The sequence below is a fragment of the Cervus canadensis genome, chromosome 26 (genome assembly GCF_019320065.1).
Source record: "Cervus canadensis isolate Bull #8, Minnesota chromosome 26, ASM1932006v1, whole genome shotgun sequence".
In the NCBI taxonomy this organism is placed as follows: Eukaryota; Metazoa; Chordata; class Mammalia; order Artiodactyla; family Cervidae; genus Cervus; species Cervus canadensis.
In genome coordinates this window covers 36,849,208-36,870,179 of record NC_057411.1, presented here as the reverse complement: position 1 = coordinate 36,870,179, position 20,972 = coordinate 36,849,208, and the positions used below count along the sequence as shown (strand labels likewise).

Here is a 20,972-nt window from a genome sequence, read left to right as displayed (position 1 = left end):
CCTGGTGTGCTGCAGTCCATGGGGTCGCAAAGAGTCGAACACGACTGAGTGACTGAACTGAACTGAACTGAACTGAAAGATAAGATCTAACGTTATTAGGTGCATATTAGGTCTCATTTAGAAGTAATCTTCTATATTAATTTGGCCAAGAAATCCTAAAGATTCAAGATTTGCTGGAAAGGTGGGACTCTGATCATTAACTGATTCAAAGATGGTACTTTCCGGAACTTGAGCCCAATGTGGGGGTTTATTCACACAGGGCTTGGCGTTTTATGTAAAGCAAGCCAAGCTGCTGCTATGTGAGAGCTGTCTTCTTCCCTTTTACTGTGGACTCTTTGCTCTGACCCTTTCAGTATAATTTATTTTACATTGTTGGTGGTTGTCGAGATGATATGCTCTTTCATATGTTTAAATAGACAACCTAAAGGTGAATATGAATTTGCAAATGCTGTGAAAGTGAGAGCATGTAAAAGCTTCAAATTTAAATATTTAAAAATGAGATCTCCAATTAGTTTGAAGAGCAAGAAGACGGTAATGCTGCACTTTGAACTGGATAGTGTTTTCAGCCACTATTAACATACTAAGCCATGGCGCCTGGTCTTTTTGCCTAATTCAGTCAGTTACCAATAAACTGAGCAAATAATATAATGCAGTTCCCATGCACGGTCAGTCCCATTACGAGAAGTACCATCACTAGTATCATTTATGCCCTTGAGGCTTTGTGCTCCAGAAAACTAATGAATAGGCACTGCTATCTTCCAGGAAGTGAAGGAGACATTCATCTCAAAAAGCAGCAGCAGTTAAATCCACTGGGGCCCACCCAGGGATTAACAGCAAAGCGGGAACAGAATGGGTGGGTTTAACATTTGATTGTTAGGTCATATTGACCAAGGACAGGAATCATTTATGACAGATCTAGATTTTCAGCATTTTGCGAGGGAATGGAACACAACTGCATAAAAGAAATCCACTGTTTACACAGGCACCCAGATCATCCCCCTTTTTTTTCACTGAGTTCTTTTGCACAATTTGAGTTTTACACATCATACCAACCAGAGGAGAAATTGTTAGAGGATGGTGTTATTAAGACTTATCGCTGGATTACAACACATTAGAAATAAGGAGGTGCCCCTAAAGAGAAGACGGCTGAGGACAAGTCAGACACGCATATGATGGGAGACTAATGGGATGAAATGTTGTTTACTGGGTGACAACAGTTTGCAGACCCTGACATACACAGTATCATCTGGTAATTCCACGGTGCAACGTCTACTTCACTGATGAGGAAATGGATCCACAGCAATTAGAGGACTTGTCTAAGAGATATAGCTGAAGTCTCGTTTCATCCACCTATTAGTTCTGTGAATTCTGGACTGCTTCACAAATGGATTTAATCAGTGTTTTCCAGAGGGTTTGGTGGAACTCCATCTCTAAGGGATGTTCTCTGGGATGACAAACCATGACTGCTTGAGAATAAGAACTTGCTACATAATATCTGGCTCATAGTTGATTTTTACTAATGTTTGTTGAACTAACCAAACCTTGAGTGTGAATTGAGGACGGCAGAGCCTGGTGGGCTACCGTCTAGGGTTGTACAGAGTAGGACACGACTGAATGACTTAGCAGCAGCAGCGGCAAGGCTCCTGATTATCAACCCCAGAACCTACCCATTTCTAGATTACACCGACTTCCTATATCTCCCTTCCCCCTTCTTTTTCACCCTTCCTTCTGAGTTCCTCTCTCCCTCCCTCCCTTCTTTTCTTCCACAAATATTTATTTAATGGCCATGACATGTTGGGTAGTTTGCTATGTGCTAGAGATTAGATAATGAGCCAAAATACAGAGATCTAGTTTCCTGCAACTTACATTTTTGTGAGGAAACTTACATTTTAATGAGCAAAAAAAACCAAAGACATAGCTCTCATGAAACTGACATTTTTTGTAAGTTAATAAATAACTCACATTATTTATATAAGAAAAATGGGTCATGGGTCTTCAATCATGGGTTAAGAAAGACTGGGATGGAGAATCAAGCTCAGGGATAGCTGAAGAAGCTAACTGATTAGGCACTATCTGAGAAATGAGTAGGAGTTATCTCAGGAATCTTGGAATGATGGGAAGGACTAATAATTAAAAATAGAACAGCATATAGAAAGACTCTCTGGCTAGAGTGAAGCATGACGCATTTGAGAAAGTGAAAGAAAGCCAATGTGGTTAGAGTCCAGAGAGCAAGAAGGAGACAAAACACACTGGATAGTCTATGTGGGGGCCTAATTGATGCTTTTGAACTGTGGTGTTGGAGAAGACTCTTGAGAGTCCCTTGGACTGCAAGAAGATCCAACCAGTCCATCCTAAAGGAAATCAGTCCTGAATGTTCATTGGAAGGACTGATGTTGAAGCTGAAACTCCAATACTTTGGCCACCTGATGTGAAGAACTAACTCACTGGAAAAGACCCTGATGTTGGGAAAGATTGACGGCAGGAGGAGAAGGGGACAACAGAGGATGAGATGGTTGGATGGCATCACTGACTCAATGGACATGAGTTTGAGTAAACTCCAGGAGTTGGGGATGGACAGGGAGGCCTGGTGTGCTGCAGTCCATGGGGTTGCAAAGAGTCGGACATGACTGAATGACGGAACTGAACGGAACTGAACTGATGGGCTGAGATATGACTTCATTGGATCTGAATATTAAAATCATCACTCTGTATAAGGGAGCTCTGTACTTTTTGCACAGTTTTTGTTTTTAGTAAATCTAAAACTTCTCTAAAGAATAAACTTTATTTAAAAATATCACTCTGGCTACGCTGTATGGGATAAAACAGAATGACAGGAAGAGCTCCTCTGAGTGAGCTAGGAGAAAATTAGAGATCTCTGAGATAAAGATGGCCAGACACAGAGCCCAAGGTCCCTCTTCCATGAAGAGGTTAGGCAGTCAAGGAGGAACAAGAGTGGTGACTGAGAAGACAAGGGCAGTGAAGCAGGAAGAAAACCAGGGAAGTGTGGTGTCCCTGAAGCCAAGTGAGGAACGTGTGTCAAGAAAGAGGTGGTGATTGATTATGTCAAGTGGTCTTATCAGCAATTATTATTATGAGACCTGAAATGTAATTGTAGCATTTAAGAAAATTAGAGCCTTGTTAATGACAATAATAAGAAAAAGTCAAGTGGAGTGGGTTGGGGGACAAATCGATTGGGCAAAAGATAGGAACTGGAGAGAGTGTAGTAAAGAATATAGAGTAGTTTTATTGCAAAAAGAAACAAAATATATGATGTAGTGGGAGGAGTGTGGCCAAGAGGTAATTTTTTTTTTTAAATCAGAAGACTAATAACATGATTGTATGCTCATATTTTTAAAACTTTAGTATGCATAAGATTAATTTGTTTTTTTTAAATAAAAATGCCAGTTCCCAGGCTACCCTTGTGAGCCCAAAGGAATAACTCAATTTAGAAGACAAAGTTACATAACAAGATGCAAACAGTACAATCAGTAGATTAAGAGAGGCTCCTGAAAAGGTGGAAATGGATGGAATTCAATGACAGATGCTAGATTGGATTTAGGGAAGAAAAGAGACAGACCAGTGCTCTCTTGTAACAGAGGGGAAGAAGATCAAATGGCAGATGTAAGCAGTTTTGTATATTTGATATCAGGAAATTGAGGTAATTTCCATAAAATTAAGTTGGCAATAAGGTTCTCTGTGGGAGGGAGAGGCTAAACAAAGAAAAATAAAATAAATCATCTCTTCAAATGAGATTTGATTTGCACCAGTTATAGCCATATGGGAATGAGTTGTCTTTCAATCAAAGAACCCATTATGGCAAATCAGAGCCCCTGCATTAGAGCCAAAGAGCCCTGCAGCACAGATCTGTCATTATCTCCCCTGTGATTCCTGTAAGCCGGTGACACATCAGAAACAGTGAGTCATGAGGAAGACAACGTGATTGGTGCTGGAGAAGTGAACCCTACCTCATGGCATGCCCCTGCACTAATCATTTTCCAGAAGCCTTAATTGCCTGCCTTGATACTCTGCTCCTCTACACCCTGAGTGACAAGTTAGTAATTCACTGTGGAAGGCTTAAGCAACTGGATGAAATCCATCAAGGGTTTCTTTGGCTTTCTCCTCTGACTAGACACATCACAGTCGTACTTAATGCATTAGTGAACCACTTTTGGAAAGGAGTTTGCTCCCAAATAAAATTGAGCCTGGACTTTAAAAAGAAGCCCAAAGACACTGACTACTTACTAACAATGACACAAGGCTACATGCCTGGTCAATTTCCTTAGGCAAAGTGATAAAAGCAACGGACAACAAAAACAAACCCTGGAACAAAATGAAGGAGAAGTTTAAACCCAACGACAATTTGCAAGAAAGACTAGCTAGATGTAAAATATCAGGTCTTTCTCTGGGCAGCCTCCATCTCTATTTCACATGTAGTTTTGTTAATACTCAGGCTGGTATATCACTCAGGTTTTCCAACCTTCATGAAAGAGATGAGTGGAATTCTGAACTGTGGCTTGGTGTACAAACAGCAAGGTTTGAATTTGTGCTTATTTCCTTAAAGAACAGGGCTCGAATAGTAAGCAGGAAATGTGAGAAAGAGTGTGCCCCATAAAAAGAGAGGCCTCTGGAAGAACAGTAATATCTCACCTTTTTCACTCTGTCATGGTGTGAGTTGTGCTCTTCCAAAATACAGGTGTTGAAGATCTAACCCCTAGCACCTCAGAATCTGACCCTATTTGGAAAGAGGGTTTTAAGGAGGTGTTTAAGTTAAAATCAGATCATTAGGGTAGGCTCTAATCCAGTATTCTGCTGTACTTAGTTGCTTAGTCATGTCCGGCTCTTTGAGATCTCACGGGCTATAGCCCATGAGGCTCCTCTGTCCATGGAATTCTCCAAGCAAGAGTATGGAGTGGACTGCCATGTACTCCAGGGGATCTTCCCAACCCAGGGACTGAACCCAGGTCTCCTGAATTGCAGGCAGATTTCTTACCATCTGAGCCACCAGGAAAGCCCAATCCAATATTACTGGTGTCCTTACAGAAAGAAAAATCAGGGCACAGTCACACATGGAGGGAATTGTGTGAAGACAGGGAAAAGGCAGACGAGGCAAACAGAGAGCTCTCAGAAGAAATCAATCTTACTGACACCTTGATCTTGGGCTTTTAGCCTCCAGACTGTGAGAAAATAAATTTCTGCTGTTTACGCCTCCTAGTCTGTGGTCCTTTGTAATGGCAGCCCTAAGCAGAATAATAAGCACTCTTTCCACTCCTCCGTATTTCTTGTCACAGACACACAAATGTGTAGTTTAAAACTACTGCTGGGCTTCCCAGATGGCTCAGTGGTAAAGAATCTGCCTGCAGTGCAGGAGACACGGGAGATGTGGGTTTGATCCCTGGGTCAGGAAGATCCCCTGGTGTAGGATATGGCAACCCACTCTAGTATCCTTGCCTGGAGAATCCCATGGACAGAGGAGCCTGGTGGGCTACAGTCCATGGGGTCGCAAAGAGTCATGCACGACTAAGTGACTTAGCAGGCACAAGCATGCATGCACGCCTATCTGCAGGGAGGTCTGATACCTTCTCTTCCTACCCTGGCCTCCAGGGAGGCCTTCATAGCTTTCTTTGCTCACCTTGTCTTCTCTCCCTACGCATCTCTTCTCTTAGGTCCTAGGTTTATTCTACTCTCATATACCAAAAGCAAAGAGCTTTGTAGTTACCAAAGTATTTAGCAAATCACTTGGAACAAATAGGGGTTTTATAACCACTAGGTGGCTTTATTTCAAATTACTAGCTTTCTTGTTTAGGGTGGAGGGATTTTAGCAGGTAGGATCATACATTTCTGCTGAATCAGGATCTCTCTGGACTTCCATCTGGGCCTTGCTAGTCCTCAGGTCATGGGGCTGTGAAGACAGACAGTTCTCAAGAAAGGAGGCATTTGAAAAACAGGCAGGGCCAATGAACCCACAAGTCAATAGACAAAGATAACAATCTTTTTTAAAGTCAGGATGCCACCCGGGCCCCAGGATGCACACGGTCCTTGAGGTTTCACTTTTGGAAACATTCAAGACCAGTTCAGCTCAGTTTTATACTGAAAATCAAAAGAAAAAAAAAAAAGAAGAAAAATGAAAAAGGCTACCGTGGTTCTGTGAGAGTTGGCACAGAATGTGGAGACATGCTGGTTCCATCCTTGCTGCCAGCTTATTTCCCACCCTAATTATCAGCAGCTGCTCTGCAACACGCTCATCCTCCTGATATGTTGCATTTTCTGTGAGATGTTTCTTTCTCACTCCCACATCACTTCTAACCTACAGTTGTTCTCCTCACTGACCACTGCCTCATTCAGACACACTCCTTCCCTACGACACAGCTCAAGGAAGCCCTGCCACAGAAAAAGAGGACAAATCCTCTTTTCCTAGTAACAGCCACTGACCTTCATTTAGCCCTGTACTGTCTGTTTCCTGAGCTTGATTGGATTGCAAAGGCCTTTATGAGTATCGGATAAAAAAAAAGATGAACACAAACAGCCTGCGAGGACATAATCAAAAATAGGCCACAGAGAACAATGAGGGGGAAGGGATCATACTTATCCTAGCAGATAACTTGTTCATAAACAGCTTCTATCATGGAAGTACTAAATGATATGATTGGTGGTGAGTAGTTACAAAGGACTGAAGGGAGAGGCAATGCAGATTGCTTTTAAAAGAGCAGAGAGTCGGTGGAGTTAATGCACTTCTTCAGTCTCCAGTCTCCTAAGGCATAGAGACAAAGAACAGTGATGAAATTAAATACCTCAGAGCTGCAAGGCTCTTTTCATTTTAGCTAATCCAATGAAATCATTCTCTGAATGATAAAACTGAGGTCTAGTCTATTCAATAATTCAGCAAACATGCATTGAGCATATATTACCATGAAGTAAGTCCTAAAGAAGAAAACAGATATTGTTTGTTTTTTTAGCGCATATATATGGAATCTAGAAAAATGATACAGATGAATCTATGTTTCAGGGCTGAAATAGAGACTGGACATGTGGACACAGGAGGAGGAGGGGAGGGTGGGGAAATCTGGGGGAGTAGCATGACATATATACACCACCATGTGTAAAATAGCTAGTTAGTGGGAACCTGTCGCGTAATACAGGGAGCTCAACTTGGTGCTCTATGATGACCTAGAGCGGTGGGATGGGGCTGGGGAGGGTCCAAGAGGAGGGGATATATGTACACATATAGCTGGTTCACTTTGTTGTACGGCTGAAACTAAAGCAACATTGTAAAGCAATTATACTCCACTTAAAAAAAATTAAAAATAGTTATATTTTTTAAAAAGTGTCCCATCTGATGGAGAAGGAAGCGACTACAGATAACACAAGAAACATGAATCACAGGGAGAGAAGAAGGAAATGCAGAGTATACGAGCTCTGAAATCCCTAACCTCATTTCTCCATTTGTTGTCCTTATTTCTCATAACTCTAGGATATCTATTTCTGTGGGAGCTAGAATGCGTGTGTGCTCAGGTGTTCAGTCATGTCCGACTTTTTGTGACCCCATGGACTACAGCCTGCCAGGCTCCTCTGTCCTTGGGATTTCCCAGGCGAGAATAGTGGAAGGGGTTGCCATTTCCTTCTTCAGGGGATTTTCCTGGTGCAGGGATCAAATCCGTGTATCTTTGTAGCTCCTGCATTGGCAGAAAGGTTCTTTACCACTGAGCCATCTAGGAAGCCCTAAAATAAATCTATTCATATTCTCATTAGTACAAGAAAGCTGCAGCATGTGGTGGTTTTGTGGGCTCAGATGAGTATGAAGCCCAGTTCTAGCATTTATCAGGAATGTGAATTTGTACCACTGTTGACCAGTGAGGGGAATGACATCTACCACAATTGTATTTATATTAAATGAACTGTTGTATTTAAAACCTGACATACATGAGTACAGGGACTGATTCATAATTCAGTAAGCATGAGCTCTAAAAATTATGGGAGTGTTTCTCATACTGACACTAAAGGGAAACTGGTGGGATAGTAGTAGAGACATGCTCATAAATGAGAGGTAGGGCTGAAAACAAACAGGGCCCTGTGGGGCTTCCAGGCACAAAGGTCTTTTTTGTCCTTCATTTCTTATAGGCAAAATTCTAGCCTCTACGACCTTCCTTGAATTCCAAAGGGCAAATTAAAACAAACAAGCCCTTGCTAATCAAGGGAGGAACAGCCAAGAAACCACCTAAGGCAAGATTGAACAAACCAGAGAGGCTCATCAAGATTAGGAGACCCTTGTTCACAGCCCTAAAATATGATCAAACTCTTTGCAGCCCTATGGACTGCAGTATGCCAGGCTTCCCTGTCCTTCACCATCTCCTGGAGTTTGTTGTTCAGTTACTCGGTCATGTCTGACTCTTTGCTACCCCATGGACTGCAGCATGCCAGGCCAGGCTTCCCTGCCCTTCACCATTCCCCAGAACTTGCTCAAACCCATGTCAATTGAATCAATGATGCCATCCAACCATCTCGTCCTCTGTTGTCCTCCTGCCTCCAATCTTTCCCGGCATCAGGGTCCTTTACAATGAGTCAGCTCTTCACATCAAGTGGCCAAAGTTTTGGAGCTTCCATTTCAGCATCAGTCATTCTAATAAATATTCAGGATTGATTTCTTTTAGGATTGACAAGGGCTTCCCTGATAACTCGGTTGGTAAAGAATCTTCGTGCAATGCAGGAGATATCAGTTCAATTCCTGGGTCGGGAAGACCCTCCGGAGAAGGGATAGGCTACCCACTCCAGTATTCTTGCCTGGAGAATCCCCGAGGACAAAGAAGCCTGGCAGGCTACAGTCCATGGGTTGCAAAGAGTCGGCCACAACTGAGCGACTAAGCATAGTACACACACTTAGAGCTTTAAGATGCTCATGTACATTGTGAAAAGGAGGGTTTAGGAGAAACACCAAGTTTATTTCATCTTTCCAGGGATGCTTCTGTCTCAGAATACTAATGAATATCACCTTGAATGTGTGTGGACTTAACAAAGCATAGGGAATGTTTTTCATGCTAGGCACACCCAATCTCTTATTAACAGTATTCATTGCTTCAAAGCACATCACAGATTTCAGCTCTGGTCAGATCCTAGAGTTCTGAAGGACCTAAGACAGAATTTAAAGTGAAAATTTCAGTTTGGTCACTAAAATCTTTTAGATTCATCATGATTGGGGGCGGGGGAGGAGAAAAAAGATATTATTCCGAGATGGAGCTTCTAAATAAAAATATTGGCAAAAAGCTCCCGAATCATGATGTTGAAGCAGTGGGTAATGCCATGGCCTGGGGAGACAGGCTGTCTCAGAGTTCTAATTTTGGCTCTGGTGGCACCAGTGGGGATTAGTGATTTATAATAGTATCTTCCCACTCCTTTTCATAGGTCTGCTGTTTTTAATCTAGCACAAGAGTTGGCTAGTTATGGCCCATGGGCCAAATCTGGCTCACTGTCTACATTTTTAACTGATTAGAGAAAAAAAAATCCAAAGAAGATAACATTTCTTGATTTGAAAACTATATAAAATCCAAATTTTGGTGTTCATTACTAAAGTTTTTCTTTTTGACTGCACTGGATCGTCACTGCTGTGCAAAGGCTTCTCTAGTTTTGGCGAGCAGGGGGCTACTCTCTAGGTGCAGTGCCAGGCCTTCTCGTCGAGTGGCTTCTCTTGTCGTGGAGCACATGCTTTAGGTACGTGGGCTCAGCTGCCTCACAGCATGGGGAAATCTTCCTGGACCAGGGACTGAACCGGTGTCCTTTTCATTGCAAGGCAAATTCTTAACCACTGGACCACCAGGGAAGCCCAATAATAGTTTGGTTGGAACATAGCCATACCATTTGTTTATGCTACAATGGCAGAGTTGAATGGTTGTAACAGAGACTTTATGGCCAGCAAAGCCTAAAATACTTGCTTTCTTTTCTTTCTGGAAAATGTTTTCTGACCCTTGAAGTAGGATATAAAATGAATGATGGAATTAAATGTGAGTAGGTCAACATGTCTACAAACACTGTCAGACAATCTCATATGGACACTTCTCATAAGTGGATCTTAAGATCAGTTTATAAAGTGCTCCAAATGTCTTTTGGCTGACAGGGGAGTAGCTGGAATTTCAAGAAATTACAAACATTTAAAAATGCCCCTTGTGTTATTTTCATGGCCTCTTTTAAATGTATATTTTAAAGCATTCTAAGTAGGAAGGGAATTTTGAAGCAAATATCTCAATACATTTTTTTTAATAGAATAGACAGTACTTAAAACATGCTGATTTTCAATGCATTTATTTAAGTCATGTTCAGAACTACTTGTGTATATAGAAATATGTTTTCATACCATAAACAGTTCCTACTCACATTCTTAAAATGATTTGCACACATTAACCAAGCAAAGGAAAAAAAAATACAAGCTTCAGGGCTGCCTACAGACTTAGGCAGACAAAAAAAGAGATTGTCATATTTGCCTTTGGGTAACAAATTTAATTACATGGATTTCAACTTACAGTACTAACACAAAAGGGATAAAATAAAGGGAGTGTTGTATATTAAATGCCTTAGCAGCATATTTAACCAGTAATCAAGAAAATGACCAACTTCTATACTAAAATGCTATTAAAATATCTCCACATTTTCATATAAAGTAGATGCCAAATACTGGTTTACATTTAGAATGACAGCAAATTAACTTATTCAATAGCATTATTTGATCACCTTAGAAGGAGTTGCAAAACCTACATGGATGAAAAACTTTCCTCACTGATGTCACATAATTATCTCAAAAACTCAAAAAACCGGCTACACTTTTTTCTTTCTCAGAGACACCCATGGATATCTCTCAGAATTGTCTATTTCTCAGATGGTCATAGCACAGCTATACGGCACAGCTGCACTGACCACCTAAATAGTTCAAGTTCTGGTAAATTAAAAATTTTATAGCCTCCAGAGCCATGAAACGTTCTATCTAGAAAGTTTTTTTTTTTTTTTGTAAATACATAAAATAGGTCTGCAAGAGCTATAGAATCATACAACCAGGGTGGGAAAAACTCACAAGTAAATCAGGGTGGTAAAAGTAAAAAACTGATACTGACCCACGTTTGTACCCTACATAGTTACACATAATAGGAAATAATTGTCATGTTTATACAATATGTGTTTAGATGAAACAGACGATCTATAGGAACATAGAGACAAATACCTAAATACAGAGACAGAGATAAAGATTAATAACATCTCAGGTCCCTAAATTTAAGGTACAGTTCCAAAGCTGGAATCCACATTCCAGGCTGAAGCCCCCTAAAGTGTTTGCAATTGTTGTAGGTAAACACATTTTTTTTTTTTTTAAGCAAGAAGATCCTAAATTCATTTATTGGACTCTCTAGGCACCCATGTTTTCTACATTTTCAGTTAGCCCCTGAAAATCTTTCTGGAAAAGAGTTAAAATGGAAATATTTTTCCTTAAAATTTACATAAGTAGCATGTAATTATCTAAGGATATTTAACAATTAGTATATTCCTGGCTAAAGGTGAGATTAAATGATACTTTCTCCTTTGTGGAAGGGTTAATTTCATTTCCAGGCAGACAAAAATCATTTCAAATTACCCTTCAAATTTTCTCTTTTTTTTCTTTGTTCCCATAGTTGCCTCTTCATCTTGCACCCCACCTTCTCCTGTGTTCACCTCTTCTTTTCTCTTTCTGGGGGAAGGACGAAGAGAGGAAAACCTCCAAGTTTTAGTCATTATTGATTTGGAGCACTGGGCTGAGATTGGGCTTGGGAAATCTGCAATATTGGTAACTGCCCTTAAAACTTGTAATGAGTCTCTGCCTGGACAACACTGCAGGTCACTGGACTGATTCCCATTAAAGGAACCGTATTAGGTGTGCTGACCAGTGGCTAGACAGTGAATGATAACCTGCCCAGGGTGTGGAGGGGTCTAGTGAAGAAGTGAGAACAATTTCAGTAGTGTGAGTTCTGTCACGAACAGTATTGAATCCCAGTGTGTAACAATTTTCTGAAGGAAAAAATTACAGGTTCAGATACTTCCTTTGATAAAGTTATTCATATACACGAAAGGGCACTGCAGACAAGTGTGGTTTTCTTCCCTCTTTTTCATGAGAGTACAATTGTGGCCTTCTAACTTTAAGCCAACATCTTTACCCAAGGTGCTCCTTAGACGAAAAGCTATGACCAACCTAGACAGTGTATTAAAAAGCAGAGACATCACTTTGCCAACAAAGGTCCGTATAGTTAAAGCTATGGTCTTTCCAGTATCATGTATGGCTATGAGAGCTGGATTATAAAGAAGGCTGAGCACAGAAGAATGGATGCTTTCAAACTGTGGTGCTGGAGAAGGCTCTTGAGAGTCACTTGGACAGCAAGAAGATCAAGCCAGTCAATCCTAAAGGACATTAACCCTGAATATTCACTGGAATGTTTGATGCTGAAGCTGAAGCTCCGAAACTTTGACTACCTGATGTGAAGAGTCAACTCATTGGAAAAGACCCTGATGCTGGGAAAGACTGAGGGCAAGAGGAAAAGGGGGTGGCAGAGGATGAGATGGTTGGATGGCATCACTGACTCAATGGACTTAAGTTTGAGCAAACTCATGGAGATAGTGAAGGACAGGGAAGCCTGGTGTGCTGCAGTTCATAGGGTTGCAAAGAGTCGGATATGACTTAGCGACTGAAGAACAACAAAAACACTTTTCTGATAGGCTTATACATATAAATTGTTGCCTGTAAATGAAAAAACCTATTTTTACTTCAAGTGCCCAAATGCTCATCCTTAAGCTAAGAGATACAATCCACTTCATTGACTACTAATAAAAAGTGTTCACAAGTTCATTATTTCAAAAACTAGGCCCCAGCCTCTAATATTCTGTCTCATATGTTAAGCCAGAATACATAGATGCATAAAATCAGTAATGAATTATATATATGTATACACACACACACACACACACACACACACATTTACTAGCTAGCGTTAGTTATTTGACCTTGATCAAACTACTTCTCTGTTCCTCAGTTTCTTGATCTGGAAATTGATATAATAATAGAGTTGAGGATTAAACAATAATGTGGTGAGGGTTAATTGATACATTTAAAAAGCATGCAATAAAAAAAGGACAAAACAAACCAAAATTAAAAAGTCTGTAACATTGTCTGGGATACAGAAAGCTGGATACAAGTAAAGCTATAGATACTCTAATGGATACTGTGATGCTCAGTCTAGATTCTAGAGGTTGTTATATTGGCTCTGTGGCTCACAGAGGTCCTCATGGAAACTTCTCTCTATTGAAATGCAGAACTGCTTCACCTGGGTTTATTTGTCTCACCTCCCCCCAGTGAATGACTTTATTAGCTGATGCCAGGAAACAAAGGCTTGCAAACTCAGGTTAAGGTTAGAGTGACTCTAAGAAGTGTCCAAGCTCCAGAGCTCCCCACAGCATCAGCTGAGACCTCAGGTGCCATGGCGCAGCAGGCCAGCTGCTGCTTCTGCCTCATCCTGCCTTCCTCACTTCCTTGGAGAAGGAGTATATCCAGAGAGAACCCCCAGTAAACGTCCTAACATAACTCTTCATCCGTGTGTTTGCTTGGAATTCAATGTAAGATGATAGATATACATAGACAAAAAGTTGCCTTTCCATTATCCTGAAATTGCTAAGATCTAAATCTGAAGAAAAAAGTGCTAAAACCTTACTTAAGTTAAAACAAAAATCAGTGGAAGTTATGCCTGGCCACTTCCCTGTAGGGCTTCCCTATAGGAGAAAATGCATTTCAGAGAAGAAACCCAAACACCATCTCCCTGCCCCGGACTGTTACCAGAGAAAGACTAGAAAAGAGGACGTGCCACTTGGTTATAACAGTTTTCAAGACATATACGATTTTTTTTGAGGAGAAAGGAAAGAATTTCTCTCAAACCATCAGAACAAGTCAGGGAAGCACAAGTGAGTAGGTCATCAATTTTGAAGCCAGAACTGTCACCCAGCCCTTCTCCAAGTTTAAGACTCTCCTGAGGTATGAAACCACTGAACTGCTGGGCATGAAGCTCATGATTCATGGGGAGTAGGGTGGTACTGAGGGAAACAGTTTTCTCTACCCTTACTTGGCAGATCAGGATACATGAGTTTCTGGGTCACTGAATAAGCTCAAAGAAAGCAGCTGGCCCTTAAGCCATTTTGTTGCTATTCCACCAGGACCATGCTCAAGGTGGAGGCTCCTACCACATGACATGCCTTTCCAGTTCTAGGGACATTACATAATCTACACATGCATCAGATGAGAGAGGCAGCATTTGAAGTGGGATGCAACAGCCATTAGGGTTTCCCAGGTGATGCTAGTGGTAAAGAACCCACCTGCCAATGCAGGAGACCTAAGAGAAGCAGTTTCCATCCCTGAGTCAGGAAGATCCCCAGGAGAAGGAAATGGCAACCCACTCCAGCATTCTTGCCTGGAGAGTCTCATGGACAGAGGAGCCTGGTGGGTACAGCCCATAGGGTTGCAGAGCCGGAAATGACTGAAGCAACTTAGCATGCAAGTAATAGCCAGCCAGTGTTAAGAGGCTGTACCACAGAGGGTAGATTCACTGGAGGGAGATCTCTATCTTCTTCCATCTTTCTCCTGGTATCATGACGAGAGAGGAAGGCAGAGGAGTAAGAAACAGGATCTGAGAAGCTTCCCTCCACTTCAGCCACAAAGAGGTCTTTGCTGCACCAGGACGGGCAACAATCCCACACAGCAGGATGTAAGCCTTCAACACAGCCAAGCCAAGTAGTTACTACCAACAATAAACCCATTTCATATGCTTGAGTTTCCTCCATAAATCTGGTAAATACATACACTTCGTTTCCTCCATAAACCTGGTAAATATACACACTTCAGTAAGTACTCAGCACCCCGTGTTACACTTCCAGGTGTTAGGGATACGGTAATGAGAAGAAAGCTGTGGTTCTTTAACTAGATAAAGTGCCTACTTCCTTGCCTCTTTTTCCCTGTCTCTGAATTACTTCTTCTTTTTCTCCCTCTGGCAAAATATTCTTCTAAGCAAAGACATCATCATTCCATTAATTACTCTATTTATTTTATTTTAACAACACAAGGGAAACATGCACAGAACGCATTTGGAGAAGCAACAAAACCAACTGCATTTTCTTTCTTCAAGTACTATACACGAAAGTCTGCCAACATTCCTTTCTCAACCACATTTCCCCAAAGCTTAGCACTTGGCTATAAAAGTTCACTCCAGCCTACAATTTGGCATGTCTGACAGCAAAATCTTCAAATTTGCCAATTTGGCTAACTTCTCCTTTTTGAGTAGCAAGCAGATAAATAGGAAACAATTGGAGCAAAATGTTATAAATCATGACATAATTCAGAGAGACAATACATTTCATGGGATAGTAGTCTATAAGAAATTAACCCTAAATTATGGTAGTTTTTTTTTCACATAGTTTTTTTTACAGAAGTCTAAAATCTGCATAGAAATGCAATACAAAACAAGTGCTGTTAAATACTATACAAAGACCTGAAACTCTTAATTCTGTTGAAAAATCTTGGTTTTCTCTCAAAGTTACACATGATTATTATTTAATTCCACAGGACACTTCAGAGTAATGCAAAAACAGAAATGAAATGAAACAAAAACTCTGACCTACATAATATATATCAATAAATTATAAAGGTATAACTTTATAGGTACTGATGGTATATAAATAATATAAATATGCATGTTTTGTTTTATATGTATATATATGTGTATATATGTGTGTGTGTACACACAATTTTACACACACACTCATACATAAATGTGTGTGTACATACATAGTGCTAGAATATTTGGCAGAGCCTTCTGGAGGTATTTGCCATTTTTACTGAAAATCATTACAAGCAGGTATGATTAAAGCATTTAATCCTATTCATTGACTGTACCTTGGGTAGTTGGGCTTAAGATATTTGTCCATTTGCTGGATATGCAAGTATCATTTGCAGGATGAATTTTCAGAAGTGGTGATCGAGAGAATTCCACAGACAAAGCCAGTGTAGAATAAGTATGTGTTATGAGGATCTGCAGACAGGCAGTCCTGCAGAAGATTCTATATAAGACATTGATCACATTTCTCCACTCCTTCCTGTCTCCTGCATTTTCTGACAAATGAAAACACTCTTGCAACTTTCCAGATTTCCCACATCAAACTGTCACACAATTGGAATAATTAAAAAATAGTATCTTGTCATTCTAACTTACAAAGATAAATCAAATGGCCTGCTATCTTTAGGCAATCTTGATTTTTGCAAAAACTGGTTAAAATCATGTGATACTGATCCCTCCATTCCAATACATGTACAGACGCATTTGCCTGGAAATTCTATCCTAATGTAGGGACATACCCAAAAGTTCTGATGACCAAGATTAATGGCACAAACACTGGATTCCCAATGCAGCCATAGTATGTTTTCAACTCTTTCTTTAAAGAAGCATTTGGCACAAGTCTCTTGTTACTGCCAAAGATGATTCAGAATTATTAAACCTAACTTAGAAGCTACTACATATTGCATTAATTATTCAGGAAGCATCTTTTCAAATGAGCTATGGGCATAGTATGTTTATTTCCATAACTACTGCAGCCACCCTGAACTTCCTTGAGAAAAAAAAAAAATTTGAAATGACCGCTTTCAGATTCCACACCACACAGTTTTAAACTGCTTAAGGTTTGCTCATTAAAAGCCATTCTGTCTTATGTGTTACACATGAAACACATACCCTAGAATTGCAACCTTGGAAAGGAGGTTTTGTGACTTTCTGGGTTTGAAGACACAGCTCTTTCTAGAACAGTGTATATGAGAACATCTTCGCCAAAAAGTGCAATCTCTACACAAATGGGAGACTGCATGAGAAAGTAGACCTTTAGTATTATTGGAGATGAAGAATCAAAGCTGCCAGTTTAATACCATGCTCATTTCAAAGCTAACAGACCTAATGTTTGAGAATAAATAGTGAAAGAAATTTCCTCTAACGATACTTCAAAGACTTTGCAACATCTGGAATTTGGTTCCATATAGGGTATTCCACTAAGAAGTAAGTATAACAAGATTTTAATAGAGCAAACAAGACTCAGGTTTCTTACAATATGTTTTCCCTGGGGGGAAACAAATAACACAATGCATCTGACTAACCTTTCTGCACTTGAGTTGCATTAATTAACATTTAGTCATGGATTCCACTGTGAGCCAGATGAACTCAGAGCTACAGCTGTTTTCACTGAGGGAGGAAAATATGTTTTTGCATTTTAGATTCTCAGCATTTATAAATCTGGGGAAAATGTTTTACTGACTGCCTCTGCACCAGCATTATTGATATGCATTACATATTAGTCGCACAAATAAATTCACACTCACCCTAGGCTGTGATGAAATCCATGTTAATATCACATCAACAGGGTCAGTCAGAACCAAATATATAAAAACCACATTCCTAACTCCCTTTTTCTTACAGCAAGAGTTAAAGAAGGGCTAAGGAGCTGACCAAGGAAGTAGATCATGACCTTGAAGAAAGTGTTGCTGGGTGACCCAAAGACTTAAGTGCAGATGAGGTATTCTGAGAGGGGTGCATGCAAATGACTAAAAGAAAAAAAAAAGTGAACAGATGTTGAAGACTGAAGACATGGAAATCCAGGATCTGATCACTTGGCAGAGATGTCCTCAAATACTCTAAGCCAAACATGTGGAAGTGGTTGGTTGTGAGCAAAACGGATGTGATTGATCCTTTGTCAGTCATTGAAGGAGGGCTTTTGTTCTGTTTTGTTTTTATAGCTGAGGCTCCTTAAAGATGCAATTTTGTGAGGAAACATGACAGTGAATCAGTTGGACAAGGCATTCTACCTGGAACACCTGGTCAAATCTTACATTGAAAGAGGACTGTAGAATCACCTTTGTCCCTAGTAGTCCCCATATGAAGGCTGTGTCATGACTTCTGGTCCACTCTGGAGTCTCATGGACAAATGGAAATCCAGTAGTCATGTGGGTAAATGCATGTGTGTTGGTGTGTTCATTTGTACCAGTGTACAAACCTGGAATCATTAGTCTCTGTGTGAATACCAACCAAATTTGCCACTTGCTTCTTCAAAAGAATGTTCTTAGCCACGACTCGAGAAGAATAAAGGCTGTCTGACCTGTCTTTACCAACATGTAATAGCAATTCTTGAATCAAAGCAGAAAAATATCTTACCTGGAACTACTTCAAAAAGAAACTTCCCTGGGCTCTCTTCATGGCAGGGATGTTCAAGCACTTTATTTCCAGGCAGGAAAATTGTGCCCTGTGAACACAAATGCCCTAAATATCAACATCATCAGATTGCAAATATCATCATCACTAGTGAACATCAAAGATGTGTTTGTAACCCAGTATTTAGTGATATGCATCTGACTCATTTATATTCCCAGCTAATCAAAAACCACATAACAGCATCATATACATTCAACATTTAACAAATATTTGTTGAGCACCTCATAGATATAAAACACTGTGTGAGGTGCTGAGTACTTTTTTTTTTTTGTAAATTATTTATTTTAATAGGAGGCTAATTACTTTACAATATTATAGTGGTTTTTGCCATACATTCACATGAATCAGCCATGGATGCACATGTGTCCTCCATCCTGAACCCCCCACCCTCTTCCCTCTCCATCCCATCCTTCAGGGTTGTCCCAGTGCACCGGCCCTGAGGGCCCTGTCTTATGCATCGAACCTGGACTGGCAATCTATTTCACATATGATAATACATATGTTTCAATGCTATTCTCTCAAATGATCCCACCCTCACCTTCTCCCACAGAGTCAAAAAGTCTGTTCTTTACACCTGTCTCTTCTGCTGTCTTGCATATAGGAGCAATGTTACCATCTTTCTAAATTTCATATATATGTGTTATTGTATTGGTGTTTTGCCTTCTGACTTACTTCACTCTGTATAATAGGCTCCTCCTCATCCACCTCATTAGAACTGATTCAAATGCATTCTTTTTAATGGCTGAGTAATATTCCCTTGTGTATATGTACCACAGTGGAGATTCCTTAAAAAACTGGAAATAGAACTTTCATATGACCCAGCAATCCCACTGCTGGGCATACACACTGAGGAAACCAGAATTGAAAGACACGTGTACCCCAATGTTCATTGCAGCACTGTTTACAACAGCTAGGACATGGAAGCAACCTAGATGTCCATTGGCAGATGAATGGATAAGAGAGCTGTGGTGCTGAGTTCTTTTAAGCATCAACTTAGTAAATGTATTCTGTGTGCCAAAACCTTTTACTGAGCATTCAACCAGCATAATATTATTTGTTAGAAAAATCTTATAAGGTAGGTATTATATATATCCCCATTTTATAGCTGCAGAAACCAGGCAGAGACATTCCATAACATAGCCAATGCTCCCATAGCCTTCTCTTCATTATCTTCTCTCTTTTCTGTTGAATTTTCTTTTCTTTAGTGGATCATTTCTATCAGTACTGAGACATATTTTAAAAATTACTTTTTTGACTCCACCTTTCCCTGCAGTTCTCATTTCACTTTTTTTCCCCTTGCCTAGCAATGAATTATGTACATTGAATCCATTTATTCATATGGATCCACTGCAGCTTGGTTTGTGTACCCATAATTCCAATTACATGATTCTTACAAGCTGCTTCCCTAAAAATTTTCAATCCTCCATGAACTTGACTCCTCATGAGCATTCAGCACTATTAACTACTTTTTTTTGATTTCTTTCTTTCCTTGCTGTCTTAGTTTCTCCAGGTTTTCCTTTCATTTTTCTGTTGACTGAGTCTCTTTTGCTGGTTACAACTGGATTTTAAATGTTAGAGTTTTCCAGAGATTTATCCAATGCTTCCTTCTCCTCTGACTTTATACACTCTTTCTCTAAGCTATCTCATCCATGCCTCTGACTTGAATAACCAACGAGAATCCAAAGAATATCAAATTAATATTTCTATCAAGGACTATATGACCTCTAGACTCTTGTATCCAAGAGCTTATTTGACATTTCCATTTGGATATTTAAAATATCTCCAACTAAACTTAGCAAAATTCAAATGCAGTTAATTCAGGTCCTGTTTATATATTCCCTAAAAGGTCCATATAGACAAAGCTATGGTTTTTCCTATAGTCATGTACAGATGTAAGAGCTGGACCATAAAGAAGGCTGAGCACTGAAGAATTGATGCTTTTGAACTGTGGTGCTGGAGAAGACTCTTGAGAGTCCCTTGGACTTCAAGGAGATTAAACCAGTCAATCCTAAAGGAAATCAACCCTGAATATTGATTGGAAGGACTGGGAAAGACTGAAGGCAAAAGGAGAAAGGGGCAGCAGAGGATGACATGATTGAATGGCATCAAGGACTCAACGGACATGTATTTGAGCAAACTCCAGGAGATAGTGAAGGACAATGGAAACTGGCATGCTGCAGCCCAGGGGTTGCAAAGAATAGGACATGACTTAGTGACTGAACAACAACTTAGTACCACCTTCCAATCAGTTGCAAAAGGGAGAAACATAGGAATCATTATCTCTATGGTATCTCTACTATCACCATGCCCTAGTCCAAGAGACTATATCTCTTATCTGGAATGTGTCAAATACCCCCTCACTGAATTTCTCACACTACCCAAACATCTTTTAATTATTTTTTTTCCCCTTAACATGGTCAGAGTGATCTTTAGAAACATAAATTTGATCTTGCAACTTTCTTGCTTAAAAATGTCCAAAGGCTTTCCTTTGTCTTAAAATAAAGCTCTGGGTGGGCTTTCCAGGTGGTTCAGTGGTAAAGAATATGCCAGTCAATATAGAAGACACAAGAGACATGGGTTGGAAAAGATCCTGATGCTAGAAAGATTGAAGACAAAAGGAGAATGGGGCAGCACAGGATGAGATGGTTAGATAGCATCATTGACCCAATGGACAAGAATTTGAGCAAG

The 20,972-nt window shown here is 40.1% G+C and overlaps 1 protein-coding gene across 1 annotated transcript in view; it reads right to left on the bottom strand.

The window, feature by feature from the left end:
• The window catches only part of ARHGAP24 (Rho GTPase activating protein 24), a 539,270-nt gene that overhangs the window by 281,534 nt on the left and 236,764 nt on the right, over positions 1-20,972 (bottom strand). The window contains exon 3 of the mRNA XM_043448566.1: positions 18,228-18,315. Coding sequence (XP_043304501.1) covers positions 18,228-18,315 — 88 coding nt within the window. The remainder of the gene's footprint in view (positions 1-18,227; positions 18,316-20,972) is intronic.